The 26,184-nt window shown below is 49.4% G+C and overlaps 10 protein-coding genes across 10 annotated transcripts; 5 read left to right on the top strand and 5 right to left on the bottom strand.

The window, feature by feature from the left end:
• Nucleotides 1–1,045: 1,045 nt before the first annotated feature.
• On the bottom strand, nucleotides 1,046–1,905 carry ASPGLDRAFT_50051 (uncharacterized protein). Its single transcript, XM_022547229.1, has one exon. It carries the CDS (start codon nucleotides 1,823–1,825, stop codon nucleotides 1,163–1,165), a length of 663 nt encoding a protein of 220 aa, XP_022398224.1. The 5' UTR covers nucleotides 1,826–1,905; the 3' UTR covers nucleotides 1,046–1,162.
• Nucleotides 1,906–4,968: 3,063 nt separating this feature from the next.
• ASPGLDRAFT_84165 (DUF3632 domain-containing protein) lies at nucleotides 4,969–6,015 on the bottom strand. The gene is made up of 2 exons (XM_022550253.1): nucleotides 5,547–6,015; nucleotides 4,969–5,491 (listed from the first exon to the last, which is right to left on the bottom strand). Exons 1-2 carry the CDS (start codon nucleotides 5,959–5,961, stop codon nucleotides 5,004–5,006), a joined length of 903 nt encoding a protein of 300 aa, XP_022398223.1. The 5' UTR covers nucleotides 5,962–6,015; the 3' UTR covers nucleotides 4,969–5,003.
• Nucleotides 6,016–6,497: 482 nt separating this feature from the next.
• On the top strand, nucleotides 6,498–7,243 carry ASPGLDRAFT_1497557 (uncharacterized protein; the record flags this gene model as incomplete). The annotated part of the gene is made up of 1 exon (XM_022542072.1): nucleotides 6,498–7,243. One exon carries the CDS (start codon nucleotides 6,498–6,500, stop codon nucleotides 7,176–7,178), a length of 681 nt encoding a protein of 226 aa, XP_022398222.1. The 3' UTR covers nucleotides 7,179–7,243.
• Nucleotides 7,244–9,122: 1,879 nt separating this feature from the next.
• ASPGLDRAFT_27908 (uncharacterized protein) lies at nucleotides 9,123–10,807 on the bottom strand (the record flags this gene model as incomplete). Its single annotated transcript, XM_022543704.1, has 2 exons — nucleotides 9,123–10,127; nucleotides 10,190–10,807. The coding sequence occupies 2 exons, from the start codon at nucleotides 10,805–10,807 to the stop codon at nucleotides 9,123–9,125; spliced, it is 1,623 nt and encodes a 540-aa protein (XP_022398221.1).
• Nucleotides 10,808–11,417: 610 nt separating this feature from the next.
• ASPGLDRAFT_154627 (GTPase BMS1) lies at nucleotides 11,418–15,475 on the bottom strand. Its single transcript, XM_022542351.1, has 4 exons — nucleotides 15,335–15,475; nucleotides 15,157–15,227; nucleotides 14,994–15,083; nucleotides 11,418–14,924 (listed from the first exon to the last, which is right to left on the bottom strand). The coding sequence occupies exons 1-4, from the start codon at nucleotides 15,390–15,392 to the stop codon at nucleotides 11,562–11,564; spliced, it is 3,582 nt and encodes a 1,193-aa protein (XP_022398220.1). The 5' UTR covers nucleotides 15,393–15,475; the 3' UTR covers nucleotides 11,418–11,561.
• A 211-nt stretch (nucleotides 15,476–15,686) lies between these two features.
• Nucleotides 15,687–17,121, top strand: ASPGLDRAFT_50043 (urea carboxylase-associated family protein). Its single transcript, XM_022547228.1, has 2 exons — nucleotides 15,687–16,633; nucleotides 16,689–17,121. The coding sequence occupies exons 1-2, from the start codon at nucleotides 15,895–15,897 to the stop codon at nucleotides 16,889–16,891; spliced, it is 942 nt and encodes a 313-aa protein (XP_022398219.1). The 5' UTR covers nucleotides 15,687–15,894; the 3' UTR covers nucleotides 16,892–17,121.
• Nucleotides 17,122–17,221: 100 nt separating this feature from the next.
• Nucleotides 17,222–18,278, top strand: ASPGLDRAFT_50042 (uncharacterized protein). Its single transcript, XM_022547227.1, has 4 exons — nucleotides 17,222–17,579; nucleotides 17,642–17,682; nucleotides 17,738–17,806; nucleotides 17,877–18,278. Exons 1-4 carry the CDS (start codon nucleotides 17,565–17,567, stop codon nucleotides 17,962–17,964), a joined length of 213 nt encoding a protein of 70 aa, XP_022398218.1. The 5' UTR covers nucleotides 17,222–17,564; the 3' UTR covers nucleotides 17,965–18,278.
• An 895-nt stretch (nucleotides 18,279–19,173) lies between these two features.
• ASPGLDRAFT_37842 (uncharacterized protein) lies at nucleotides 19,174–19,632 on the top strand (the record flags this gene model as incomplete). Its single annotated transcript, XM_022544872.1, has 3 exons — nucleotides 19,174–19,432; nucleotides 19,492–19,562; nucleotides 19,615–19,632. 3 exons carry the CDS (start codon nucleotides 19,174–19,176, stop codon nucleotides 19,630–19,632), a joined length of 348 nt encoding a protein of 115 aa, XP_022398217.1.
• A 609-nt stretch (nucleotides 19,633–20,241) lies between these two features.
• Nucleotides 20,242–21,559, top strand: ASPGLDRAFT_37841 (uncharacterized protein; the record flags this gene model as incomplete). The annotated part of the gene is made up of 2 exons (XM_022544871.1): nucleotides 20,242–20,350; nucleotides 20,406–21,559. 2 exons carry the CDS (start codon nucleotides 20,242–20,244, stop codon nucleotides 21,557–21,559), a joined length of 1,263 nt encoding a protein of 420 aa, XP_022398216.1.
• Nucleotides 21,560–22,447: 888 nt separating this feature from the next.
• On the bottom strand, nucleotides 22,448–25,683 carry ASPGLDRAFT_132232 (KH domain protein; the record flags this gene model as incomplete). The annotated part of the gene is made up of 5 exons (XM_022541107.1): nucleotides 22,448–23,868; nucleotides 23,920–24,244; nucleotides 24,302–24,763; nucleotides 24,820–25,101; nucleotides 25,156–25,683. 5 exons carry the CDS (start codon nucleotides 25,681–25,683, stop codon nucleotides 22,448–22,450), a joined length of 3,018 nt encoding a protein of 1,005 aa, XP_022398215.1.
• Between the last annotated feature and the right edge of the window lie 501 nt (nucleotides 25,684–26,184).

Genomic DNA, 26,184 nt, shown 5'->3' with positions numbered 1-26,184 from the left:
ATAAGGAATAATGTCGGACCGATTAGGCAAGTTCCGCCGGTCCGATGATATAGGCCAGCGTGAGCGCACGTTTAGATAGACAAGCACTCAATCAGCTGCGTACAAGCACATACGTTCGTTAGGCAATATACCTCTTTCGCCTAGCTAGTCCTCTCCATATAGACCTCGCTAGTCGCGGATAATCGACTCCTCCGGACCTCCGGCCCCCGATCCCCATTTTAATATTCCAACACAGGATCACGTGACCTCCTACCATCGCTCTACCTTGAATGGTATACAAAAAGGTATACTGCTACCATTATTCGACCACAGATGGTAGCCCAGATGGTATATGAACACAGGGCCCACTTGGTAATCGTGACGTGAGTGCAAACGGTTTTTGAATTTCTGATCGACAACGTTACATTTGGGAAGTGTGGGTGAATCGTGTGCTCCGAATTGTTTATGTGTCCTAAGAACAGCTACATGTATCCCCAAAAGTCTCCTCCAGCAGCCGTCTTTGTGTCAAGTCTGATCAATTTCCGTCCTGCGCAATCCCTTCAATTCATTTTCTTTTTTTTTTTTTTTTTTTTTTTTTTTTTTTTTTTTTTTTTCAGTGTTACCTGTAGCAAAAATACAACCGAAGCCATGGGGAACGATGGAAAAACGGAGCGTCTGGTAGGGGAACCAATTATCATGCTAAATGGCCTTTGCTCGAGTAACCGACTTAGTCATCATGGACGTGTGCATTCAGGCCTTGGCATGTGTTGCGATGAAATTCTGGTAAAATACGAGTTTTGTCCGTAGTGTAGTTATCGTCCGCCATAATGTTTCCAAATTGCCGCAGGTTTTGGCGGATTTTCTGATTGTGCACTCGCTACATTCAGCTGCTTTGCACACAGGTGAGCGGGCCACCTCCACGCAATCACCATAAAAAAGGACCATTCAAGGTCGGAAAATACAAGTGGAAACCGCGCCATTGACTTGACAGTTACAGCTGACACCCTTTCCTGGCGCGGGAGTCTACAAAAAGCAGATGCTGAACAAACAGATAGGCAAAGTAAACAATGTCTTCAATGAGTATATTCCTATAAACATCCCTTCTACAACTAGTTTTCTGCAGTGTGACAGGGAAATGTTCAACAACTCTCCAAGAGTGCGGAAATAATAGATCAGGTAAAAGTTAGACCCATCCGTCCAGAGTGGTCCATCCAGAGCTGATCAGTCTGGTTGCTGAAAAGAGCGTGTCATTGCGGGAATTGTCGACCTTGATTTTGGCATATTTGTCACCGCGGAAGACATAATACACATCGCCGCCAGTAGGGCTTGGAAGAATTGCATCAACAGCATCAAACCCAGCCTGAGTAATGCTAGGCCAGCCCTGTGAAATTGGCGAAGGGCCATTGATGATCTCGTCCGTGGAGTTGTCCACCCGGACATAATTCAAGCCCCGAAAGAAGTACAACTGGTTGTTGGTGCCGGGAACTACCACCGCAGCATCGACAGTGTCAAATCCCGCCCTTTCAAGTGATTTCCAGCCGGCAGGAATCGTACGGGGGCCATTGTTCACAAAGGTGTCATTGAAATAGCTATCAATCTTGATCTTGAGATAGCGGCCTCCAAAGAAAACATAAACTTGGTCCTGGGAGCCAGGAACAGACACAACGGTATCGACTCTGCCGAAGTCGGATTCATCAAAGGTTTTCCAGCCAGTGCGGATGCTTTTAGGGCCCGCCTTGAGGCGCTCCTCTGAGCCGCCTGGTGTAAATTCGATTCGAGCGTACTGTCTGCCAGACCAGATGTAGACTTGGCTTGTGCCCGGAAGGGGGTAGGCTGCGTCGACCATGTTGAACAGCAAGTATGGATAGGGATCCAAAGGGAATAAACAGAAGAATCCTGAGAATGATCAAAAAAATTGGTAGGAAGAGAAGATTGGTTGGAGATTGATATTTAACCAAAAGAAATGGAACCGATGGCGGCGTATTTATAGGTTTCTCAACCTCTATCTTTGCTGATGTCTTTCAGCTCTATGCAATTGATGTGATCCAAATGTATAGGTTGCATGTCTCCAATGCACTCATGATGATGCATTTCAAGATACAGATCACTCATCTGGTCCTGAACTGCAGGTTGATCCGTCACATGCAATACCATACCATCACAGTATTTACATTAATAGTACATAGGTGTCACGGTGCCAGCCCGTGATCTATGCACGTGACTAGGCACGTGACCCACAGAGATATCTGTCTGCGCCAACGCCGATTCTGCTGCAGCTCTTCGAGCTGCGTCTTGTCTATGAACCTGTAGATAGCCTGACCGTAGCTTACCCTGTTCGTCAATTCCTAATATATATCGCTACCTGACCCTGCACCCTGACAATAGGACACCAATTGAATATAGGCAATACATATTATCACCACATCAATCCCATTCCAACGGCTTCAGGAGCAGCTTGCGCCGCTTGATGTGGAGTGGTGCAATCCAATAATATTCTACTGTAAAACCTCGCTATGGCAATCCCTGCTATAATGAGATCCCCGCTATAATTTTCTTCTTTTTCTTTTTTCTTTCGCAAAATATTTGTAAGTCAAGGAGGCACCAACCAATAACTATGTCTCGACTTTAAAACTTTCAGGCGGCACGACCCTCAATCCAGCAAAGCGCCAGGTTGACCTACTGCTGTTGGCTGAAGCCCACAGTCCTATCGGTAATCTTACGGATCACCAGGAAGGAAAATCAGATTGTGGCTATGTGCAGGTGCCAAGTGACTCGGTGTTTGAAGTGGAAGCATAGCAGCCAATGACCAGTCTCATATACCTGGATGTGGATATTAATATTTTGAAAGGGTGAGTGTTGGGATGATCAGTGGCTGAGCAGAGTGATACAGTCTTGAGTTCATGCGAAATTGACTTGTCATCACCCTATCCTTGTCAGAAATGAGGCTTTTCAGTACTTGACATCCATGGATGTCTGGTGTCCAGTTGGTGAACTCTAACCGCCGGGCTCCGCCGTCTCTGGTCAAGGAGTAGTTCCATGGGTGGTATGGCTGATTCTCGGTGAAGTGCGGCTGTTTGGGTGGTCCTATAAACTGGGAGGGTTCCTAGAAGCGCGCTACGGAGTACCCGGTCCAGACAGGCTAGCAGAAGAGGTGCTTTTATACACCCCTCCAAAGTATTGGCTAGTACATACGACCATAGGGTATGGATAACAGGGCTTCCCGTCCACTCAGCCATACTTAAGCCACATGTTAAGCTCGGTCAACTATCATTTTTGCCCTTTTCTCGTTGCCGCGTCAAGGGTGATGGCCAGGTGAGCACTAGTTGGGTACAGTTAATTGAGGTGATGCCTTTAGAGTCAAAGATGGGCGTTGAGGTGATTAGTAGGTGAGCAAGATCATGCAAAACCAAACAATTCTTTAAAAACACATTTGGTTCAAATAGGCAGTTCTGTCACAGGCTCGGACTAGTAGATACTAACGAAATGATATAATAATCTGGACATTTCTGCCAAAGAGGTGGGCCCATTGAGGCACTGTACAGGCCTGGTCTTCAAAAGTAGCCATGATGAGAGTGCTGGAGTGTGGGTTCTTGCTTGATCAATAGAATTTCAGGGGAGGGAGGCCTGTCTGTGGCTTAAATTCATCTAAGGCTGTATGGTCACTAACAGGCACGGTTGGCTGACCATTTGCTGCCGGGCAAGCACCGAGAATGCCATTGCTATCGCTTTTACCAATACCCCATATATCGTCAGTGAAAATGGCAATGACCAACAGTAGTCCCGTTGTCAAGAACCCAACAGTTATACTGACAACCTTGTGTATGGCCGGCCTGGGCCGGCCGTCTTCAGTCGGATGGTCGTGGCAGTGTATGTGAGGGGAAAGGACACGAGACAACGCGTGAATCAAACCGCTACGTCTGTAGCCATGATGCCATCAGTGATGTTGTATAGAACAAAGCCTGGCTCTGGATCCGCGATTTCATCATTTGCGGCCGCATATGATCCCAGAACAGGAACCCAATCAGTGGGATAGCCGTAGGCAAGATTCCCAATTGAGGTGCTCATTTCTTTTGCTCCAAAGATAGTCACCAGACCGAGGGCATCGAATTGAAATGGCACCCATTTTGAGAGGTGGGCCAGAGGCAGGTGCACCATCGGTTGGGCAGCTTCTGCAGTATGACCCTGGTCGTCTTTTTGACACCGTCTCGCCAATCAAATAAAAACAGTAATGATGGTCGAAGAATAATTATCAGAAACGTGGATTAGGAAGGGCGACTGTAGATAGCAAAGATCAGAAAGAAGAGTCGAGCAAACCCGAGAGAATACTAACGAACCTTTAGGTTCTAATACTATGTGGTTATTCGAGCAAAACCTCCCCCGAATGCAATGTGTTATGTCTCTTAGGGCAGCTGAAAGCCATGCAGGAGCTTAACACGTCACCTCTTACACACAATACTACTATGTGTGTACGGAGTACTCCGTAGGCGAACTTCGTCAATCGTCCAAGCAATCAGCAATGAAGGCGAGCCAACATGCAGTGCAATGCAGCCAATCACCACCAGCATCTCACTGCCAACAAACCCTAATGAAATATCGCGGCTGAACAAGACAGATGAAACAGTTCATTAGCAGTTGAGTGTACGACTCCACAGAGGCAATTGACCCATACATTAGCATTGTCCTGATGTTCAGCCCTCTGAGCACCGGTCAAGGCCGGCGCAGAGGCAATTCTGGACGACATAAACGCTGACCAGCCATCCAAGGACTGATGATAGTACAGATGTTATGGAGCTGACACAAACACACAAAGCACAAATAAGCGGAGTTCGAGGTTGATCAAATGGCTCATACTTGGTAAAGAAGCTGTATCTCGACACGAGTATTCGAGTAGAAGTACAGAGTACACCAAATAGAACACGGTATACTTTAGTCGCCATCTCACCCCAGTGCCTACTCTGGACAGAAGCAGTAATGTTTAAAACCAAGTTGATCTGAACATAAACAGTATCTCATAAAGTCATCTATCAATCCACCACCCGCCCCATAAACCCCAAAGCCTCATCAATCAGCCCTTCCATCCGCTCATCCCCACAAACCCCTCTCGCCTCCCGCAACCTCTCCCCCCAAGCCTCCCATCGATCCCGCTCATACCCTTTCCATCCCCGAGCCGCAAACGCCTCACACCCAGGCCCAGTCCCAAAGTCCTCAGGATCATAATTACGACCGTACCGGACATTATCCCACACCCGGGCCGCGGCGTATATAAACCAGATGCACGCAGCCTCCATGGCAGCCGTCCTGGCGAGCGTTGGCATGGGGATGTCATCGTTTTCAAGGGCGAGCTTGAATACTCGGAGTGCCCGGTAGGATCTGTCGATGGGGTGGATGTTATCGCCCTGGTCTAAAGGGGGTTTGTAGCTGATATTGGCGGCTTGGGTGAGTTGGGCGATGAAGGCGTTTTCATTGATCCAGCGCTGTCTTTGTTCACCTTGTAGGTCGGGGGTTTCGGGGTCTGGGCATGTTGGTTAGCGAAGCGTACAAAAGACAGAAGGATATGATGATATTACCTTTATATTCACCCCCACACTCGTCCCATGTTTCCATCTCAGTGTATCCAAATGACGGCAGATTCGTCCAGAGAACGGCCTTGGTAGGTCCTACTGTAAGTGGTTGACCAGTCGCTGGATCTGCCACTGTGCACTTTTGAAGTCCATAGAGGAACTGAACGAGTTTGCTGTGCTTGGTTGGCTCTAAGCGCTGGACAAGCATCATTAGGGTAAAAGAGATTATGTAGTCGACGTTTCCGGGTGTAAAGTTTTCATCGTCAGAGGGTGCGAGGGCTGATATTGTCAGATCGGTAATTTGGTCCAGTGCGTTATCGACGCTTGCCCCGGGGTTTGTGACGAGGTTATTGAGGATTTGATATTGTTTAGAGTTTTCCATTGATTTGAGGAATTCGATGTATTCCGGGGGGTGCGGCATGGTGTCTGTTTACCGTGACTAGGGGCAAAAAGAGAGAAGAAATAATTATCGAACGTAAAAAGTTATAGCAAGATATAAATTATTGATAAAATATATACCAAATCCCAGTATATCCCTGAAAATCCACGAGGCTGAATACCGACAGTAAGGCTGGCTCGGGTTACTATTTCTGGAAGTCACGTGGTCGACATGGCCCTCCATTTCGGACCCCGACAATCAACAGACTGCGCCTCCCGCTCGCCTAGATGCTGCATCTGCAGCCAGAACGACCATAATGAAGAACTACACCCCCACCACAACCATGAGGATGCACGAGGCCCAAACTGCACCAACTGCTGTGGCCCCTTCGCGGCAGATCACCCCAACTGTCCCACCCGCCCAACCATACAACAGGGTGTTATCCAGCGGTTATCTAGATCACAGTTTATTGCAGCGAGGAAAGCCGGTGCACGTCAACATAAGAGGAAAAACCAGACTGATACTACTGAGCCCTCTCAAGGCCTGGGCTCCTGACCTTCAAGAGAACAGTCTCATCCATGTTAGATAGACTATCTCACCTACAGATCCTCCAACTCAATGTTGGCCGAAACTGGGAAGCACATGAAACTGCGCTACAACTAGCTTTTGAAAATAACTGCCATGTAGTACTAATTCAAGAGCCCTGGATATTCACAGACCGCTCCCGTCGAATATCTAAACACCATCCATCATTCCACCAACTTGCCCCGATTGAGGACTGGTCAGATAGGCCCCGAGTCCTCACCTATGTAATGAAACAACCACACCTGAAAGCGGACCTAGTTCCTTTTGGACCACCATCCAGGGACATTCTAGCCGTCCAAATCAACACCCCCCAGAAGACGGCATTCCTGGTCAACATCTATAATGCTCCCCGTGGAGCAGTTGATGAAGGTCAAGGTTTGGAGTCTCTCATGGCACAGACAACTCCATCCCTCCCCTGCTTAATAGCTGGAGACTTTAATCTCCAACATCCTATATGGCAGTCCTATGCTCGACCTTCTCCTAGAGCAGAACACCTCCTATCTTGGACAGAATCCCAAGATCTCACCCTGACACTCCCACCAGACTCGTCGACTCGAGGACAAAACACGATTGACCTATTTTGGGCGAATAGTGCTCTGCTCAGCCTTGGGATATCCTCAGAAGTCACTGCAGACCTCCCACCTCTTGCAGACCATTTGAAGCGAATGTGGTAGGCTAACTGGAACAGCTGGTCCTGGCTCATTCCGCGCTGTCACGGACTAAAATAACGCCTTTGTTGGTGTTATGTGGGAGAAGACGGTTGGTGCTAAGATGACGAAGTGCACCCCTGTGGCGAGACGACTAGTGCTGCCCCTAAGCAGACAAATTCTGCTAAGAAGGACGAGAAGGACAGTAAGACACACTAAGTATGGATAACAAGGACTAATTTGTTTCACGGTGTTTTTGGGAGATATATACGGAGTCAAATTGTTCGATTTTGTATTTGTTTGGTGTTTTGTTTGGATGAGTGTATCATATGAATCGATACCGCATTTGACCCTATTTGAATATTCTTTCTAGAAGACGTATTGCCTCCTGCCCATGACTGAGGCTTTCAACACCATATAGAAGTTGCATACAATTTCATACATAATGTCAAGCTAATAGCGACTGACATGAGCCCAATAATCTGTTGGGATAATTGAGAAAAAAAAAAAAAAAAAAAAAAAAAAAGCTAGAACCACCTGGATATATTTATACATACTGGATCTTCTAGGAAAAATGTGACTTTCCTCTTCTAGGTGCTGCTGCTTAAGTGACTAACGCCTGCTTTTCGAACCTTTCATTGGCGATTAGAAACAGATGCTGAGATCCAAAGACTGTACATGAGACCTGGCGGAAAGTTCCCTGGATTTTCGGCTTGTTCAGGGATTTCTTTGAAAATACTTTGCAGACTCCGCATTCATTCTACAGCTTGTTCCAGAGCCAACGGTTCACTATTATGTCACCTCTAAACCAAGCGTAGTGTCTGGGCACAATATTTGACGTATTATTATGTTCTTTTGTTACTACACTCCTGTATAAGGGCATCACTCGTTTCACTGCAGCCTGGGTACATAGACATGCAACTCTTCTGCTGGTATGCCACCCACGGGTATCTGTCTTTAGTCCATACTAATGGTTCCAGGCCATCGAGGCGGCAACATTTGGGAAGTCTTTTGACTAATACCTAGTGTCTGGCCACATTATCGAACATAGAGCCCCTTTTTATTACTATTTTTACTGAATTTCCCGTTCATGAACCATGGTTCAGTAGCCCTATATTCCACGGATACTATACGCTCCTGTATAAGAACTATTGTCGTCAGCTGATTCTACTAAATTTACCGATGACCTGGAAGTTGCAGAAGAGGAGATGTTTATGTATCTAGACTGCAGCGAAACTGTGCCATCAGGGAAACATTTGTTGACAGAGATACGATAACGAAAAGGAGGAAAGCCTAAAAAAACGGGCAAAACAGGAAACCTTGAAACAAAAAGGTCACTCGCCACTAAAAACAATAGGCAACAGGTTATCATCAGTCAGTCAGTCAGTCAGTCATCATCGTCAGTTGTCAACAACAGGTCCATAATGTAAGTCACATTGATCCTTTTATTTGTTGTTGATATATGACTAACTTGGATGAGTATAATACTTCCACAACAGGGGTAGAACCTCAATCAGGTCTGCCAGAGCGTCACTCCATACCCTTTATAAGCATCTGCATCTGCAAAGACTGTAACAACAATCTTGAAATGCAATGAACCAACAAGAATAGACAGTTTTAGAGCATCAGTCTCGAATAGTTTAAATGTGCTGTAGAATCAAAACGAAGCAATGCCGCATAAGTAAAGACCTTGAAACGCCCTAATGATTGCAAAGCTATGCAATATCAATACACTTGGAGAATATTCGAATGGAATCGCTCCGTAGCAAATTGGAAGTATCATGGGTTGAAACATCAGTCAACATATGAAGGTCACAGCGTGGTAAAATGACTCAAAACAACATGTTATGTTAGAGACCAAGACGACAACCATTTCAAAAATAATGCTCGCTGTTCAAATGACGGAAGTAGATGATAGAAGGCCATCTATTTTTCACACCCTCTACATGCAGGTTTATGCAGCAAACTTTTTCATGACCCAGACAAGCCATTGCACCTTCGCGAATGATTCGCAGGAACGGTATGACTTCTCGAATGGGTAGATGCAGATTTCTTTTCATCTTCGCTATCGCTGTCTCCCATCTGGTCGAGCATGCGATCGATCTCATCCCCGGCGTTTGCTTCTAGGCCGCTATGCCGGGACTGATCATGCGATTCTAATGCAGATGCACCAGTGTTGTAATGCGTATTCATATGACGATTAAGGTAAGGGTTTGGGTTGCTAATAGAGCTCGAGCCGCTGCCCATGGAGCTGTCAATACTGTTGGATATTGTGTCCTGTCGTTGTCGCGTGTTAGAGCGGTAGCCGGAATTTTCTGGGCTGGACATGAAGAGAAGAGTTTCGATTGCATCCTGTTCCATTGATGATTCCTGTGAGTCGGTTGGTGGCCTTGTGTAGCCATCATACGGGGTGGATGTTGGATATTCGTGTGATGGTCGAAGAGAAGGTGTTCCAGGGATTGGGTGGGATTCATGCCCAGAATATGGTTTTGATGCCCCGAGTTCTAGCTGTGAGTGATGTCGTCGATGACAAGAAGGCAGGCTGATCCGTGGAGGTTGGGCCCATTCATTAGGATTGGGGCGCCGTCGCCGGCCGCTACCCCACCCGGAAACGATATCTACAGGCGGTGCAAGTTTCGGGGATTGTTGTATTTTCCTAGGTGAATATTGCGACGTTGGCTGTATTGAGTGTGGCTTAGAGAAAGATGGTGATGTTTCAGGAAATCGTGGCGGGCCATTAGGAGGATGAAAACTGTAGGTTGCAGATCGATTCAAAGTGGAGGCTATGGTGCCATTCGAACGATCATCAAACCCTATCCCGACATCCAATTGTTTCCCGTTATCAACAGGAGACGTTGACGAAAGAGTGGGATTTGCACCGCGCAATGGACTTTTACTGCGCAAATCCTGAGACTGTCGATTCTTCTCGACCTTAGCCGCAGCATGCGAAAGACGAGTGCGGAGTTGCACAGACAACTGGGGTTTGAAACCGTCAGCACTTTGGACACTATATGACCACTGGTCTGAGATGTATTTACCGCTGCAATCCTGCTTTCATGCGAGGCTGAGCTAATGCTTCTGGAACGGCATCCCGCAGGGCCATCTACGCCGTGACCAGGCGATGCTATGTCCGCCGACGGAGATTTAATCTCACCGACAGCATTTCTTTTCTGACCTGATATTGCCTGGGATGAGTTGACGAGAGGCGACATCGACGACCCGTTAACCCGCATATCTGAGACCGATTGTTCTGGTTTAATCTGCTGCCGGTCCCCTGCATATTGTCCCTGTCGCATATAGTCCGATGAAGCGTAAGCGCCCCCGTGCGGCAGTTCTTGACGCGAATCCGGGAAACTCCCCAATGGTTCCTTTATCCCTGCTTGCCCTAACTCTCGAGTCTCCGGATCGTAAGTATTACTTTGCTCCGCGCCATCAATGTGATTCCCTGACGTCAATCCGCGATAGCCACTCTGCGTGTTGCCCTGGCTCCCATCCACGCGCACAGGCTGTAGCTTATCTCCAATGCCGCGTGGTATTTGCGCAGGACGCAACCGGCCGTCATAGTAAAACTGTGCTGTTGCTGTTTCAACGGGTCCTCGGTGCTGATGTTGGTGCAACACCCCGCGAATTGACGGGATGTCGGCGCTATCATTCATCTTCCTTGTCAGGGGGCAAACGGCAAGTAATTGGTTGAAAATGTACAGAAATTAATCATTCACACATCTCAGGTCATTGGCACTAGCCGGGATCGTTTCCGGGACTCAGAGCGTGGTCGAGGTCACCGCGCACGACCACCCGCATAGAGGATCAACGCGGGACTTGGTCTGATGCGATGCGGGGCACTTCAAGACTAGGATTTGAAAGATAGCGGTGCACGACCTGGATCACCGGGGAAATGTTCCTGGCGATATTGTTTCGTTATTGCTGCTGTTGCTATGCTGTATGAAGCGCTCTTGCCGGGTTATTTACGCGGTTCTGCTTGTCTCCGCACGCCGTCAATACCGGCTGTTCAAGAGGTGTCTCAGGTGCTGCTGTGAGGGCAACCGGACAAGGAGCAATCCATAGGATTAGGATGATATATGGCAAACCTGGCAACCACGATTCACCCTGCTCGACCGTTGGTGATTGACCGTTGCGGAATCCTCATCGGTGGTTAACGACGCGTCCGCGGCGCGGTCACGTGTGGTGATGATGTAGGCACGTGATTGTATACAACGTTGTGCTTCAGATGAAAAGGAATAGGGTATAACAAAAGACTGTATTCTCCTGGTATATATAGATTCATCAAAAAATAGACATAATTAATGTCGAAAGATACAAAACGCCAGCCATCATGCAACAGCATAGATACAATAACGACTTTTGAACAGACCCAACCAAATACCAATTATGAACAGAAACCGACAACAATCACCTGCGCTTCTTCCCTCTACCACCACCAGATTCACCGTCCGGATTCTTTCGCTTCTTACCCTCGCGACGCCAGTAGTCATCCCGCTCACGCTTCTCCCGCTCATTCTTCTTCTCCAGGCTGTCAGCCACCTTGGCCCGATGGACCTGACGGCGCTCCTCCTGCTTCGCAGCGCGCTTGGCATGCTTGTCGTTGCGCATAGTGGTGAGCTTCTGCATGAGGTCGCGGGCCTTCTTCTCCTCGCCCGCAAGAACCACAGCTCGCTTCTGCATGTACGTCTGGTCCTTCTTGGAACGCATCTTGGTGATTTGCGATTTGAAGGGGAGGTCTGCAGCAAGCTGTTTGGGCACGCGGAGAGGGTTGAAGTGACGCTCGGGACGGTCGATGGGGCGGTATTCAGCACCCTTCTTTGTGGGGATGGCGATGCCTTCTTCGTGGCGGACTTGACCGGTCAACCGCATTCCCTGCCATCCGGAGTCGCCGTGGGTACCGTCCTCGGGTAGGTCGAGGAGGTTGGTAACGGGATTGTAGAAGCGGTGCGGCTTGATCGGGTACCATGCGCGGAGGAAGACCAGGTCACTCATCAAGATCTTGTCTTCGAAGGTGGCACGGAAGCATCCCTCGGGTTTGCTCAGAGCTCGCTTGATCTGACCTCGGATACCGGAGACGGTGCGAACGGAGGCGCCTTCGAACTTGGCGATTTCAAGAGAGCTGTTGAACATGTCCTTGATGAAAGCAGTGTTCTTGAAGATCTTGTACGGGTAACCGGTAAGCTTCAGCTTCTTCACGATTTCCGTGTGCTCGTCGACGCTGAGCACGGTTCCCGTGGCGGCAATCCGGAAGCCGGGGTTCTTGTTCGAGAATGACTGCACACAACAGAAACCGGTGTTTGGTGCGACGAGAGGTCCGTAGAACGTTCCGGAGCAGTGCATGTGCTCAGGGGAGTACTTAAGCATACGGTTCCGCGTCCGACTGTCCGAGGTACTGTAGATGGGGGTGGACTGGAAGCGACGCCAGCCAAGGGAGAAGATGAGGGGGTCGTTGCTCTTCAAGATCTTCTTGTGCCAACGATGTCTCTTGATACGGATCTGCACGTAACCGAACCGATCTTCCGTAGGAGACAGTCCACCGACAATGAGAGGGAAGCGAGGATTGAACTTGGCGGCAAATTCGTACGGCACCTTTTCGAGAACGATGCGCGCGTAAGTACCGGCTTTGAAGCCTTCTGCTCGAGCTCTCGAGGCAGGGTCTAGCGAATCGAACTCTGCGCGGTTGATGTCCTGCTGCTTTTGCAACTTAGCCTTCTGCGCATCGTACCAATCGTCTTCGCCGAATTCCTCGTCGGCATCGCCGCGAGAGTTGTCCTTTTGCTTTCCAAAGCCTTCGCGGTCTTCCTCCTCGAACCGTAGTCGCAATTCTTCTTTCTTCTTGGCATTGCGCTCACGTTCGGCGTCAAGGTCAACAGGACCTTCCTCTTTCTCCTCTGCCTCTGACTCTTCCTCGCCCTCTTCCTTTCCGAATGTCTCACCCGTCTCCAGATCCTCGAACTCTCCGTCTCCTTCATCGTCCTCGTCCTCGTCAAAGGCGTCGTCGACATCATCGTCATCATCATCGTCATCGTCATCGCCACGAGACAGTTTACCGGTGACAAAACGGCTTCGCAAGGCTTCAAGTCTTTCCTCTTCCTGCCATTTCTTCTCCAGTTGCTCGTAGTCAAACTCTGGGATGGCGCGATTATCGGCTAGCTCTTCCTTCTCGGCATTGGTCTTCTTGAAGAAGTCGTCTTCACCGTCTTCTTGGTCCTCATCGTCCTCATCACTCTCTTCCTTTCCGGACCACCTCTTCATCACCTCCGCAGGGGCGACAGCATCGTCGTACAGAATCCGCGATAAATCGGTGACACGGAACTTGGGCTTTCCATGAAGAGATTGGGCATTGGCGAGCATGTTTTCTTTCCATCGGACGGCGCTCTCTTCTTCTTCGCCCTCCATATCGTCGTCATCATCATTATCATCTTCATCCTCATCATCCTCGTCCAAGACCTGGTCTTCTGCGGACGAAATGGAGCCCAGATCGGAATCGCTGTCAGCAAAAGCAAGATCGCCCTCTTCACGACGAGCGTTCCCGTTCTGCTTCTCCTTAAACGAAGTCTCGAAGTCTGCGGGAGTGGAAACATCAACTTCTTCGTCATCGTCGTCGTCCATCTCGTCCTCATCTTCATCCTCGTCATCTTCTTCTTCATCACCCTCGCCACTTTCAAAGCCCTCATCGTCATCTCCAGAAAGACCTTGGCTATCCTCTTCACCTTCAAGAGCCTTGATGCTTCGTCTCTTTGTCCGGCCAGTCTCCTCGTCCTCGTCGTCGGCCTTGTCGATAGCACCACCACCGCGGAATAGACGGACGCCGGCGTCTGCCTCACCGAGCAGTTTCCTTTCACCCTGCAGACCAACAACCAGTTGTTCTCCCAGTCCACGGCGGTCTGGATCCTCTTCCTCCTCATCCTCGTCTCTGTTGAAGTTGGCGGTCTTGACATCAATGTAGACTGCATCTTTGTCGACCAAAACACCACCGACGTCGGACATGGGTGCAAAAAGCAACTTCTGCTTGTCTCCTAGTCTGCGTCTGGAATCCCTGCCAGTTGCTTTGGCCATCTGCTGGTCGATGAAGGGAGTGGGGCACGGATCCGGAAGACCCTCGATTTCTGACACGGTAAGGTCGCCAACACCGGGAACATGAACTCGCGCACCCGTAGCGGGGAAATTCGTTCCTCGTAGATAACCGTAGAGAGCCACTGTTCGGTCACATTTCGGGTCCTCTTCGATCTGTGTCGGCGGGGTGATGTCCAAAAAGCGATCCGCAAGAGCGTACGGGTGGGAGTTACGCCAGATAAGAGGTCGAGGGTTCTTCATGATGGACAAGAAACGGGAAAGGTTGTGGACTTCGCGGTCTGGGTAGCGGCCGTTCACGACGCCGGAAAGATAGAACAGCTTTGCTCCATTGTACAATTCGCTCCAGAAACGGTTCTTGAGGCGCTTCTTTGCCGCCTTGAGTGTGCTCTGCTTCTTGAACAGGTCCAGATGGGTCAGGATACCGAACACATTTCCAGGCATACCGTGGGAACCCAAGACGTTCAAAAACTCCATAGTCTCCATCTCGAAGCCATAGTTGCCATCGATCATGAGAAGCACAATATCTGCAATCTTGGCCACATCGATCATACTCGCGAGGGAATCTGACGGACTTTCGAGGAACGTCAGGCGCCGCTTTTTCGACGTGATGACGGTCAAGGGTCCTTGGGGAGTGCTGAGGGTTTGCTTGGTATAACGGCGAATCAGGGACTTGATGAGGGTTGTCTTTCCGACCTAAGCGCAAGAATTGAATGGTTAGAGACTTCTTCCTGCGAATGCAATTCATCGCATAGGAATACATACCCCCGAAGGTCCAACCACCGCCACGATCACTGGAGGGGCCTCTTCAGGAATACGGTCGACAAGAGGCACATGGAGACGTTTCTCTTTGATCTATAAGTGCGAAGAAAGATTAGTACTCGAGAATTTCATGCCATCGCAAAATTTCAAGGTCGTGAAGCCATACATCATGCGATCGAGCCGCCTGTTTATTCAACTTTCCCGGATTCGAGACCGCAAACGCCTTCGGATTGGAACCTGTGAGGACTTCATGTTAGTATCTGGAGATTGAAGAAAAGCGCGATTGAAGATTCTGGCAAATCTTTTGCAAGCGCAGATATCGGAGCTATCTCCGGCGTACATACCTTCATACTTCTTCTTCTCCTTGGCGGGGCGATGCGTCCGGTTTGATTGCTGCTCCATATTGAGAATCAGGTCTTCTCGGACCTTACTCAAATCTCACAACAAGCAAAAAACCAGTCGTGTCGGTCCGTGAACTGTGCTCGTTGAACGCTGCTAGCTTGCTCGGTCTCGAAAAATGTTATCGGCGATTCCTTTTTGCGGATCGGGACGGAATTTCCTATCGCCGGGAGGAACGGAAAGATTTTGTAGACACCTGAAATATTAGGCAGCTTACTCCCAGAATGGAAGCGTTTATTATCGGGCCGCCCTGCCATGATAAGGGTTGACCCTATCACGCCGGCCCGAAGTCGATTGGACATGCCAGATACGGATACGTACCCTTGTACATACGAGATGCGATATGAGCTAAACTGCTACGGTAATGACAGGATGCAATATCGGCGCTATCGCGATATGTCCGAGGTCAAACGTGACCAGATAAATACAGGATGAGTGCCCCTGCACCATTGGCATTCACACCAAGCCACTTGTCTCTACGGAGTACTCCTACGACCGAACCAAGATGTCTACCCCGCGTCGACCACCCCCGGCATACACTGCACCTCCGGAATCGTCGGTCTTTGCAACCTCTCAGCTATACAGATCTATCTCCGAAACAGCCTCTGATGCGCCCGCCCGCGAGCTGAAGTCATCGTTCACCATCCGTCCCTGCTCCGGCCAGGCATGGATCGTCCCAGCCGGCCATGTTTGTCGATTGACCACTCCGCTCGGACCCCAAGTTGGCGATCTGAACATCTGGAATGCAAAAAACCCCCGTGAGCGACTCTGGGCTGCTCGCACGCGTCAGATTCATGCGTCGCACGTCTCTGTCGGTGACCGGCTTTGGTCGAATTTGCCATATTTGCGGCCTCTGGTGTCGATCACTGGTGACTCTTTGGGAGGCGGACAACTGCATGAGGTGCTGGATACGGAGGGAAAGCGGAAGCCAAGTGTAGGGTTCGGAACATCACAATGGGGAGGACGGGTCCATGATCTCCTAGGCACTAGATGTGATCCGTACGTCAACTTGCTTATGGGCGGGGAGACGTTTGACTTTCACTGCCATTCGAACCTCACCCGTGCGGTGGTGCCGTATGGGTTGACGGAATTGGACGTGCATGATGTTCTGAACGTGTTCCAGGTGACTGGACTAGACGAGGACGCCAAGTACTTCATGGAGACTTCACCTGCAAAGCCAGGGGAGTATTTCGAATTCTTTGCAGAAGTGGATGTGCTCTGTGCACTTTCCGCTTGTCCCGGTGGTATGGATGAATCTGAATCTAGGGTGTACGGTCATGACTGACGAATTTCTGACAGGCGATCTTTCCAACTGGGGCTGGGATGACAAAGAAGGAGACATGGGTGCAACCACTCGTCCCCTTGGTGTAGAGGTCTACCAGTTACGCGACTCCAAGGTCCTGGAGGGGTGGAAGGAGCCGGAGAGTCCGAAATACACCGGCATGCATGGACTGCGAATGCCCCCTAGATCGGATGACGGAACAGGCTATGTTGGACAGTAGATTCTGCAGAGTGTTGCAATACAAATCCGGTATTTTACTATTGACTGCTAAACCCCTGAAGTGAGTGTACGGCATACAGCCATGTCATATCACGTGACAGCCCCGCCCCCGCCATGGCCAGCGTCATCGGGTATCGCAAACCGCGGATAGCGAGAGATGATTATTGACAGGCGTGCTAGAGTAAATGCAAACACGTAGCCTGAAGGACAATACGAGGTATTCTGTACACTGAATCTGACTGTATTCTGCATTCCAATCTAGCTGGAAAGAGCAGTGCAACTTTATCTTTCTGGCGGGTTGCAGATGTCGTGTACGGCTGTGGTAACTGACCACAGTCAATCACATCATCTCCAAGGCAAGGCAAGGAATAGCCACTGGCTGAGAGTGGCTAAGATGAATGGCGCAACATGGCAAAAAAAGTAACCAAATGATATGTCTGGTGATATATCCAGGGGGGGCAGTATAAGTATTTAGTAGAAGTAGACAACCTGCAAGTTCGTAGTCCCCCCTCTTATCAGTCTCAACCCCGCCTATTTTATCTGCCACCTTATATTTAGCTTCTTCTTCCTATCACTATCTTCGCACTTTCATCCATCTGTCAAACCACTCCTGCACTATTCGCCTACAGACTCTTTACTCTGCACGACGACTTCTGTCTCACCAAACCAGCAAAATGCCTCTCTACAACGTTCGTCTACTCGACTATGACTCTACTTACCCCCATCACTGCAATGCTAACCCCCTATCTAGGTCACCCTGAAGAAGGACGCTCCCCAGGAGCAACTCGAGAAGTATGCTCAAGCTATTCCCATTTCATTCACATTACCTTTGGCTAACAAGTCCCAGGGCCAAGCAGCAAGCAAGAGAACAAGGCGGAACCATCCAACACGAGTACAGCCTCATCAAGGGCTTCACGTAAGCGATACACCCTTCCTCTTATTCCTTTTATTCCTTTTATCAGTCCTTCAAACTAACAGCGTCACAGCGTCGAGTACCCGGATGACCACGTCAACGCCCTCCAAACCACCGAGCACATCCACGTCGAACAGGATGGTGAAGTCCGGACCCAGTAGACGAGACAATGACGTCCACTGCCTATCTTTCGATCGACAATATCCGTATTCGAGTCTGGGGTGGTCATAAAAACGAACAAAAACAAAAAGAAAGGCTGGATACCCTGGGAGCGGACGATGGCAACGGATAAGGACACTTGATGGCTCAATAGTCCTCCGACCAGACTCGTGATCAGATACTAGCAGGGGGTGCATTTGTATACACGTATACGTACATACAACGCGAGCACGAAGTTACGGATATTGCGATCGTTTACGGTGAGGTCGGGTTGCTATGACCAAGTCCACACGGTGTTCAGAGCAGATATCCCGGATGCGTCCATGTTATGATTACGATGATTTTCAATATGATTATTTTGGCTCTTTGAAATGTGTTTCCAGAGCGGTAATAGACATTGCCGTGGAAGTCGCTGTAGGATGACGGATTATTGCAGACCGTGGGTTATCCCTTGACTGCCCGTAGTTGATCTCTATCCGTACAGGTAGGTCTGAGATATTTGTGTCTTGCCTCGCTCAAGGAGTATCATTATTCTCAGTCACCGTCTAGTTATCTACATTATATTGCATATTGGCTGGGGATGCCATGCGGATGCAGGTTTACGCCGGCCATGCAGTATGCACAGTGACCTTTGTCAGTACAGGGTATGTTTACCATTCCGGATTCAGGAACATGCTAACCAGTTTTATAAGATAGCCATAGCAATATGTATGAGGCAGAGGAGCAGACGATATACTAGCACGAGAACCGGTATCCAGGAACCGGCACGGTGAATCTCTACTATGTACTTCCGAGATTTTGTCAGATCCGCATTGGCATGGAAGAATCGATGAAGACTATCCAGGGACATTTGCTTAAATACACCAGTCCCTTGCAGTTATCCGCACTCCCCGTGGCTATCTCCCGTGCAGGGAACGGGGTATATCCTTCCGACTCACATACCGCCATGCTACGCAAGGCACTCGAGGCATGTCTGAGAGGTGCATTCTGTGTTCTCGATTTTGAAGCCTTTGCAACAACTATACCAAGATGTGAAAGCACAGGCTGAACGAGTCCATTGAACCAGCTCCAAAATCTATATAAACTGTCTCGGCCATCACCCAGAATCGAATTCATCATCCAGCAAAACCAAAAACCAAAGCAACTCTTCTCTTCTCTCACTCCACTTCAATACTTGAGGATTCAATTTACCAACCCTAAAAACCACCAAAATGCAGTTCACCACCATCGCCACCCTCTTCACCCTCGCCCTCAGCGTCACAGCCCATCCCGGCCGTCCCCCCGTCGACGTCCACCAGCAAAAGAACGAGTGCGGCGGTGGCCACCTCGCCTGCTGTCTCGAGCACTCCGACATCCACGCCGACGGTTTCCTCTCCGGTCTTCTGACCGAGGGTCTGCTCACTCCCATCATCGGTTCCCAGGAGCAGTCTTGTGCCAAGTTCTCGCTTATTGAGAATCTTAACATTCTTGGTATGTTTTCTTATGTTGAGAAATGTGAGTTTGTAGTAGTTGCTAATAGTGTGGTTAAGGTTTTACTAAGAAGGGTGATGATTCGCCTTCTTGCAAGTCTATTACTGCTTGTTGCCCTGAGGGCAAGGGGGTAAGTTTCTTTCTTTGTGGTTGTATTTGGCAATATACTAACGACATTGCAGTCTTGTGACCGTGTCTAAGCGCGTTAATTCAATCGCTCATAATCTGGTATATTTTCGGGGAGGTCATCGGGTACAGAGTAGATAGTCTAGTGAGCTTAATATCACGATTGTACTATACCCATTCCGCTTGTTTTATTCAATCTAGACCACCAAATAGTTGTAAACAATCAATTCTATAAAAAAAACCCAACGAAGCAATAATAAACATCGTACCCCCAAACCGACGGCCACAAGTACATCCCAAAAATGGACTTGCTGATCACCACAACCGCCGCCGATGATTGGAATACACCAACCACCAGTACAACCACTACGCGCCCACCTTCCGCCAGCCCTCAACCAACGACACTCCTCTCCGCCTGTGATGAACAATGTGATATCTCCACCAGGCGCTGCACTTCTGAATAAGCGTCACGCTCTAGTTTAGTCTGATAGCAATAGCAATTGATGTGCATGCTCAATGGACGGGATGGGATGGATTTTGTCAGTAACGTGGGGGTTACTTTTATCGCTGTCCCGCTGTGCGTACTTGTATGTTTCTCTTTCTTTTCTTTTGCTTTTATCTGTTTTGTGCATGCGGAGTTCTCCATACTGTCCTCTACTCTGTATGGAGATGTAAAGCTGACGATGACGGTCCTCGAGCTCGCAGGATCGCGATTCGCTAGCTGGATCTCCTGCTTGTTTCTTTGTTCCGAGTCAGATAATGGAGGCCAGCAACGGCAGGTGGAGGGGAAGAGTCAGTACCTATACATGCATTTATCTATACCACGGCAGATAACTAATGGATACAGGCGTCAAGCGGGAGCGAGATATGATGATAAATACACAACCGGAGCTCGTTTCTCCTATGCGGTTGGGTTCATGCGATGGGGAGAATGGGAATGAGAAACATCCTCTATCTCTACCACTATCACCACCTCTCCCCCGACCTCAACGGACCCATCGCGACAACACAATGTCAAGAAGATCCTCCATCCGCGCAAGTCTCTCCTTCAGCCGGAAATCCACCATCGGGCCCAGACCCAGCGCAATCCGAATCAGCGCGCCCTCGGACTTTAGACGAGTCCAGTCAATGACCAATTTCCCTGTATCCAAACCCCAACCTCAAGCGCAAACCCAAATACCAGAGAAAGGAAAAGGAAACCACTTCCTCGAACTGAGCATCTACAACAACCCCCACCACGCACTCCCCGATCTCCCCTCCTTCGATGATTTCCATGTCACCGATGCTGAATCACCGATTAAACGGCCACAGAGAGTCTTCTCGTCGCCACCGGGCTTCTCACTACCACCTGTTGTCCCTCGTTCGCGGGACACGGAAGGAAGTATATCAGGGTCAGCGTCGTTCCGGCTACCGCGGAAACCTGTTGGGACGGCGCCGGTACCGCGGCGGTCTTCTACTGCTGCTGCTGCTGCTGTTGCTAGTGCTAGTGCTTGGCCGGTTGCTAGACCAGAACGACAGCGCTATTCGACTCCGGCTAGTCCTCTGATTCCGCATTTCGCGACGGTTCAGCGGACGAGTATGGCTCGGCCTGTGCCGCGTTCGTTGTCTATGGGGATGGGCCCTGCGTTGGATAGGGAATTCAGGTTTACCCTGCAGAACGGGGCGATTCATGCTACCAATAACGACCACACCGACATGACACCTCCCATCTCCCCCTCTCCAACCCTAACCTCCCTCCAATCCCAGTCCCGATTCCAACACAAACCACTCCCACTCCCACTCCCACCATCACAATCACAACCAGGGCCAGAGCACACCCGCTCCTGGAGCGGCTCAACGCTCGCCTCCTCCACATACACATACACATACTCTCTCAAGGGATTCGACGTATCAGTGATTTCCAGACCCGGGTCGAGAACTGGGTTGGGGCAAGGGGCGGTTGTGTATCCGTTTCCGGCGCCGACTATTTATGAGGGGAAGCAGGTTGTTGGGTACATTTAATGGTTTTATCAAGAATTATTGAGCATATTGGATGTGTGGTTGTTTGGGATGGGTTGTGATTTTTTTTTTTTTTTTTTTTTTTTTGTTTATTGTCTTTTGGATACCCTCTTTGTTTTTAATCTCTCGAACATATCCCAATGACAAATTATGGTCAATCTCATCTACACTGTCGACTAAGACTTCAAACACTACAACTAGGTATTACGCACCAAACACGACAATCTTAGAGAACGAGACTACAATGAAACTGCATTTCTACCACATAATAAGTATTTCGGGATATCAAACAACAACAATCGAGGTATATAAACGATTCAAAACAAAAACAATCAACAGAAGCAGCATAGGCACGGCACTGAAATCAATCTGAAACAATGAAACGGAGCAAAAAGCTCTCGAAATCGCATTCAAACCAAATTATAAGTCAAAAACAGGAAAAAGCAGACGAGCAAACATCAACATCATCTCACTTGGTATCATAGCTGAAAATGTTTCCCAGTAATAATATAAAAAGCAGACCTCTCACACCCGTGTATCACTAGACTGCCACATGGAAAGATCAAATACACAATAAAAACAAACGCGTAAAAAAAAAAAAAAAAAAAAAAGCAGAATCAACCACAAAACAAGGTCAGAATGGGGTATACATAAAATGCGTGATGGCAGGCGACCAGTACCTTCCAATAGCAGGATTTATAGTATCATCCACTCTGTCCATGCTCCTTCTCTTTCCTCGAAATTCTCCTTGCTTTGCATAACTGTCTGTGGTATCAAAGAAAACACAAAAAGCAGATAATCAAATCCAAAAAAGACAAATAACCGCTGGAAAAAAAAAGAAAAAAAGAAAAATCAAAGTGCCTTTGGGGTATACAGCTGCAACTCAGTTTTTTAACGCGGTGGCCCAATTGGGGCCGGGTATCCAGAAGTAGAATTGGAAGTGCTAGGTCGACCACTGTCAAAAGAAGCGCGCAGGTCATGCTTAGGAGTCATGTCACCTGGCGCCGCACTGAATGGAAACTTTGTATCAAAACGCACTGGCCAGCCATTGCTGTTGCTGTGGCTATGGGACGTACCAAGAACCGGCAAGTCGTCCTCGGGGAGGTTCACCCCAGAATCATTCCATGGATTGCGGTAGCCACTATCCCGGGACTCCATGGAGACAAGAGAAGCCTTCGAGGCGTTGCTCGAGGCGTGCTTGAAAAATGATCCTGGAGAGGCAGAGTGATTCTTGCGACCGATGAACGACGAGAACGAGGAGATACTACCGGGCCTCCGGAGCCGCTCGAAGATCGATCCACGCTCGCTAGTGTCATCGGGGAAATTCGGCCGAGTGGGGGAGTCGGTCACGATCGGAGCAGGAGCGTGCTGCAACAGTTTGGAGTCGAAGAACGGCAATGACTCCTCGAAAGAATCGGATTTGGGTCGGGGAATGGCACCCTTGACCGTAGTGGCATCGAGGCCGTGAGCGACGAGACGCGAGATCAAGAAGTCGATGGCATCTTTCAGACCACCCGCATTGTTCCGGGTGTATCCTAGAACGACGCGATCCTCGGGAGGCGCGATAGACGAGTTCGAACCTTGCTCGGGAGAGGGGGGAGCATCAATACAGGTATCCACCGTCGTGTCCACTTCGTATTGTTCCTTCAACTTGGTAGAGACATTCTCACGGAAGTCGGAGGACTTGAAATAGTCGCGGAGTTCATCGGAACTGTTGAAGAGAAGCTCATGGCTTTCGGGGACCATTCCCAATAGAGCATCGACGGCCTGAGGAACCTGGTACTCAGGTCCAGAGATGGACACGATGTCACTGGCAAGTTCAGTGCTGGGGAACTCGATCTTGCAGTTCCACTTCTTCTCCAGCTCGTCGATTTCGGATATGCGGGCGAGCAATTCGCGGTGATACAGACGGTTGATGGCAACCCGCTCAGAGACGTACTCGGCGTCAACCTTCTCGACCATGTCCATAATCTCCTGCTTGACAAGGTCCAAGCTCTGGGCATTGCGAGCCGGAGTGCGGCAGATGACGTTGTCAACCTTGATATCATCATCCTCTTTGCCCATGCCGCCGCGGTCCATTGCGTTGGAGAATTTGACGAAAACAGAGTACTTCTTCATGATGCGCTGGATGTGCTGGCCGCCAATTCCGATGATCCGCTTGTGGTACTGGTCGGGAACGTGGAAAGAGATCGAAGCAGGCATTTCCTGCTCGACGAGATCCAGACCGTTCTTGGTGGACTCGTACTGGTTACCACAGACATCGATGTAAAAGTTGTACTCGTTGAATCCGTCGAAGATGATTTGGACATTGCCTGCACGGGGTCAGTATGGTTTACTTGTACCACGGAGACGGGTGTACTTACTTTGACCCATGATCTTGTTGATCTTGCCATTCTTCTTTCCACTGACAAACTCCTTGTGCTCGTTGGCCAGCTCGATCTTGACGCGCATCTGGTATTGGCTGCGTTTGACGAAGGGAATCTGGTTGATAACCATCATGCCAGCCTTGACCGCATCGTCGGATCCATTGATGGTGAAGGTCAAGTTGTCGAAGCTGACCTCTGCTTCCGAGTTGGTGCAAATGTCGGACAACATGGTGCGAACATCGGCAGCAGAGGGAGCGCGGAAGCCACCCTGAGAGGGATCCGGCATGATAATCCACCAAGATGCACTGTAAAATTGGCCAGCCTAATAGCCGTTAGCCCCATTTTTCTGAAACACCCGGGAAGCTGAAGGATGACATACCAAAGCCATAATCTCCCGAACCGTGCGCTCGACGTGCAAAACCTCCGAACCCTGAATGCGGACGAGGCCACGCTGACTGCCCAGCTGCGGGAACAAGACGTAGGAACCGTTCATCTCCATGACCTTGCGGACCTTATCAAGACGGTCAAGCAGAATGTTGTCAATCTTGTTAGAGTTGACAATGACATCCTTGACATAGATCTTGACACCCATGACCAACTCTCGCAACTTTTGTTTGGCGCGGGCAATCTGCTCAGGAGCGTCACCAGTAATGTAAACCTCATCCTCAGCGCGACGGTGAGCACCCGGAGGCGTGTATCCAAAGATTCGTGGGAACGGAGGAGGGAAGTAGATGGCGGTGCCGGTGGCCGCTTCGATGAGCTTGATGTTCTTGCGGGTGCGACCGCAGACCAAGGTGTGCATTGTGAGCTCGAGCTTCAGGGCGTCGACGTGGCGTTTGAGCTAGTAGCATGTTAGCATGCGAAAGCACCTCATCAAGACAATGATGATATGCTTACAATCTGGTCAATCATAATCAACACGCGGGTCTTTGCATGCTCCGCACTCTCCATGTCTCCATAAATCGCGACTCGGAATCGGTGGTCGAGGCCATTGTCGGAAGCGTAGCCATAAGACGAAACCACGGCGCTGTCGGTATCCCGAACCTTGGGGGTCAACAGGAAGATGTCGGTTCCGGTATAGGCGGCCAAGGTGTCTAAGTGTTCCAGCACACTCGCACGAATTCCTTTGGTCGAACCATCCATGATGAGATGCATATCCACGTCCACCGTCGCACATCGCTACCAGAATTAGTTACAAATGTCACCGCAAGAAGGGAAAAAAAGGAAACGTACCAAGAGAATTGGAGTCTCGTTGAGAATCTTCGCCCGCATTTTGCGCACCGTCTCTCCCTCACCCGTAATACAGACATTGGTCACGAGACTTTGAGGTCGTCGTTGGAGGGAGGGAACGACTTTCGGCTCCGAGGTGGTGACGGTGGCCTCGATCCGGCCAGCACTGGACTCTGTGATTTGACGACAGAGTCTCCGCAAGGACTCGACATTACTAACATGAACCGGTAATAGATGAACGGGGGTGCCTTCCGGGGTGCCTTCGGGAAAAGACCAGCGCTGGAGAGCGCCAGGACTGGCGTGGATCACATCCTCAGCGTCGGGACCGGCCAAAGTGGAGGAAAACGGCACATTCATGGACAGATTGACGGTGGGATCGATACCGGTCGGAGGAGTCATTGGGGGCGCGCCATGGGGCCGACGGAGAGAGTGGGAGGCCAGATCGGTATGAGGCCTGGACATGCTAAAGGTTGGAGTCATGCGTTCCCAGCCATGACGGGCCTGGCCGGTAAAATTGGAAATCTTGTGCATGGCCAGAACGTTGGATGGACCGAGTCTCTTACCCCCTTAGATCGAAACGATTTCGATGGGGGAAAGAGATGATGATGATGATGATGATGATGATGATGGATGAATGAATGATAGGAGAGGATTCGACAAAGTGAGTGGGAGACAAGACACGGTTTGGCGCGGGGAGGACGACCAGCAACAGCAGCAGAGAAGAATCGAAAGAATAATAAAAGTCGAGACCAGCGAAAAGAGAAAAAAAAAAAAAAAAAGAGAGAGAAAATAACAGTCGAGGGTTCGACAGGGATAGATTATTGGTGGAAAGTAAAGAGAATGAGAGTGTGGGAGTGTCAGAGAGAAAGTGAGAAGAGAGGAATGAGAGGAGCGCGGCTGAGCAGGAATTGGGGGGGGGGGATTCCGCGGAATGTCACAGGTCAAGAAAAAAATAAAATAAGGGAATAAAGGGAAGAGAAAAATATAAGAAAATTGGGGAAAAATCAGATGAATTTGAGTTGCAGAAATGAA

The sequence above is a fragment of the Aspergillus glaucus genome, assembly GCF_001890805.1.
Source record: "Aspergillus glaucus CBS 516.65 unplaced genomic scaffold ASPGLscaffold_18, whole genome shotgun sequence".
In the NCBI taxonomy this organism is placed as follows: Eukaryota; Fungi; Ascomycota; class Eurotiomycetes; order Eurotiales; family Aspergillaceae; genus Aspergillus; species Aspergillus glaucus.
Note: the sequence above shows the minus strand (reverse complement) of the source record. Positions and strands in the feature narration are given on the sequence as shown.

Excerpts from the sequence above, each read along its gene's own strand:
- ASPGLDRAFT_50051 (XM_022547229.1), bottom strand. The coding sequence starts at position 1,825 with ATGGTCGACGCAGCCTACCCCCTTCCGGGCACAAGCCAAGTCTACATC.
- ASPGLDRAFT_84165 (XM_022550253.1), bottom strand. The coding sequence starts at position 5,961 with ATGCCGCACCCCCCGGAATACATCGAATTCCTCAAATCAATGGAAAAC. Across the intron at positions 5,492-5,546 it reads GTGTGGGGGTGAATATAAAG|ACCCCGAAACCCCCGACCTA; the intron begins GTAATATCATCA and ends CAACATGCCCAG.
- ASPGLDRAFT_154627 (XM_022542351.1), bottom strand. The coding sequence starts at position 15,392 with ATGGAGCAGCAATCAAACCGGACGCATCGCCCCGCCAAGGAGAAGAAG. Across the intron at positions 15,228-15,334 it reads GGAGAAGAAGAAGTATGAAG|GTTCCAATCCGAAGGCGTTT; the intron begins GTATGTACGCCG and ends AAGTCCTCACAG. Across the intron at positions 15,084-15,156 it reads AGGCGGCTCGATCGCATGAT|ATCAAAGAGAAACGTCTCCA; the intron begins GTATGGCTTCAC and ends TCGCACTTATAG.
- ASPGLDRAFT_50043 (XM_022547228.1), top strand. The coding sequence starts at position 15,895 with ATGTCTACCCCGCGTCGACCACCCCCGGCATACACTGCACCTCCGGAA. Across the intron at positions 16,634-16,688 it reads ACTTTCCGCTTGTCCCGGTG|GCGATCTTTCCAACTGGGGC; the intron begins GTATGGATGAAT and ends AATTTCTGACAG.
- ASPGLDRAFT_50042 (XM_022547227.1), top strand. Across the intron at positions 17,683-17,737 it reads CCCCAGGAGCAACTCGAGAA|GGCCAAGCAGCAAGCAAGAG; the intron begins GTATGCTCAAGC and ends AACAAGTCCCAG. Across the intron at positions 17,807-17,876 it reads AGCCTCATCAAGGGCTTCAC|CGTCGAGTACCCGGATGACC; the intron begins GTAAGCGATACA and ends ACAGCGTCACAG.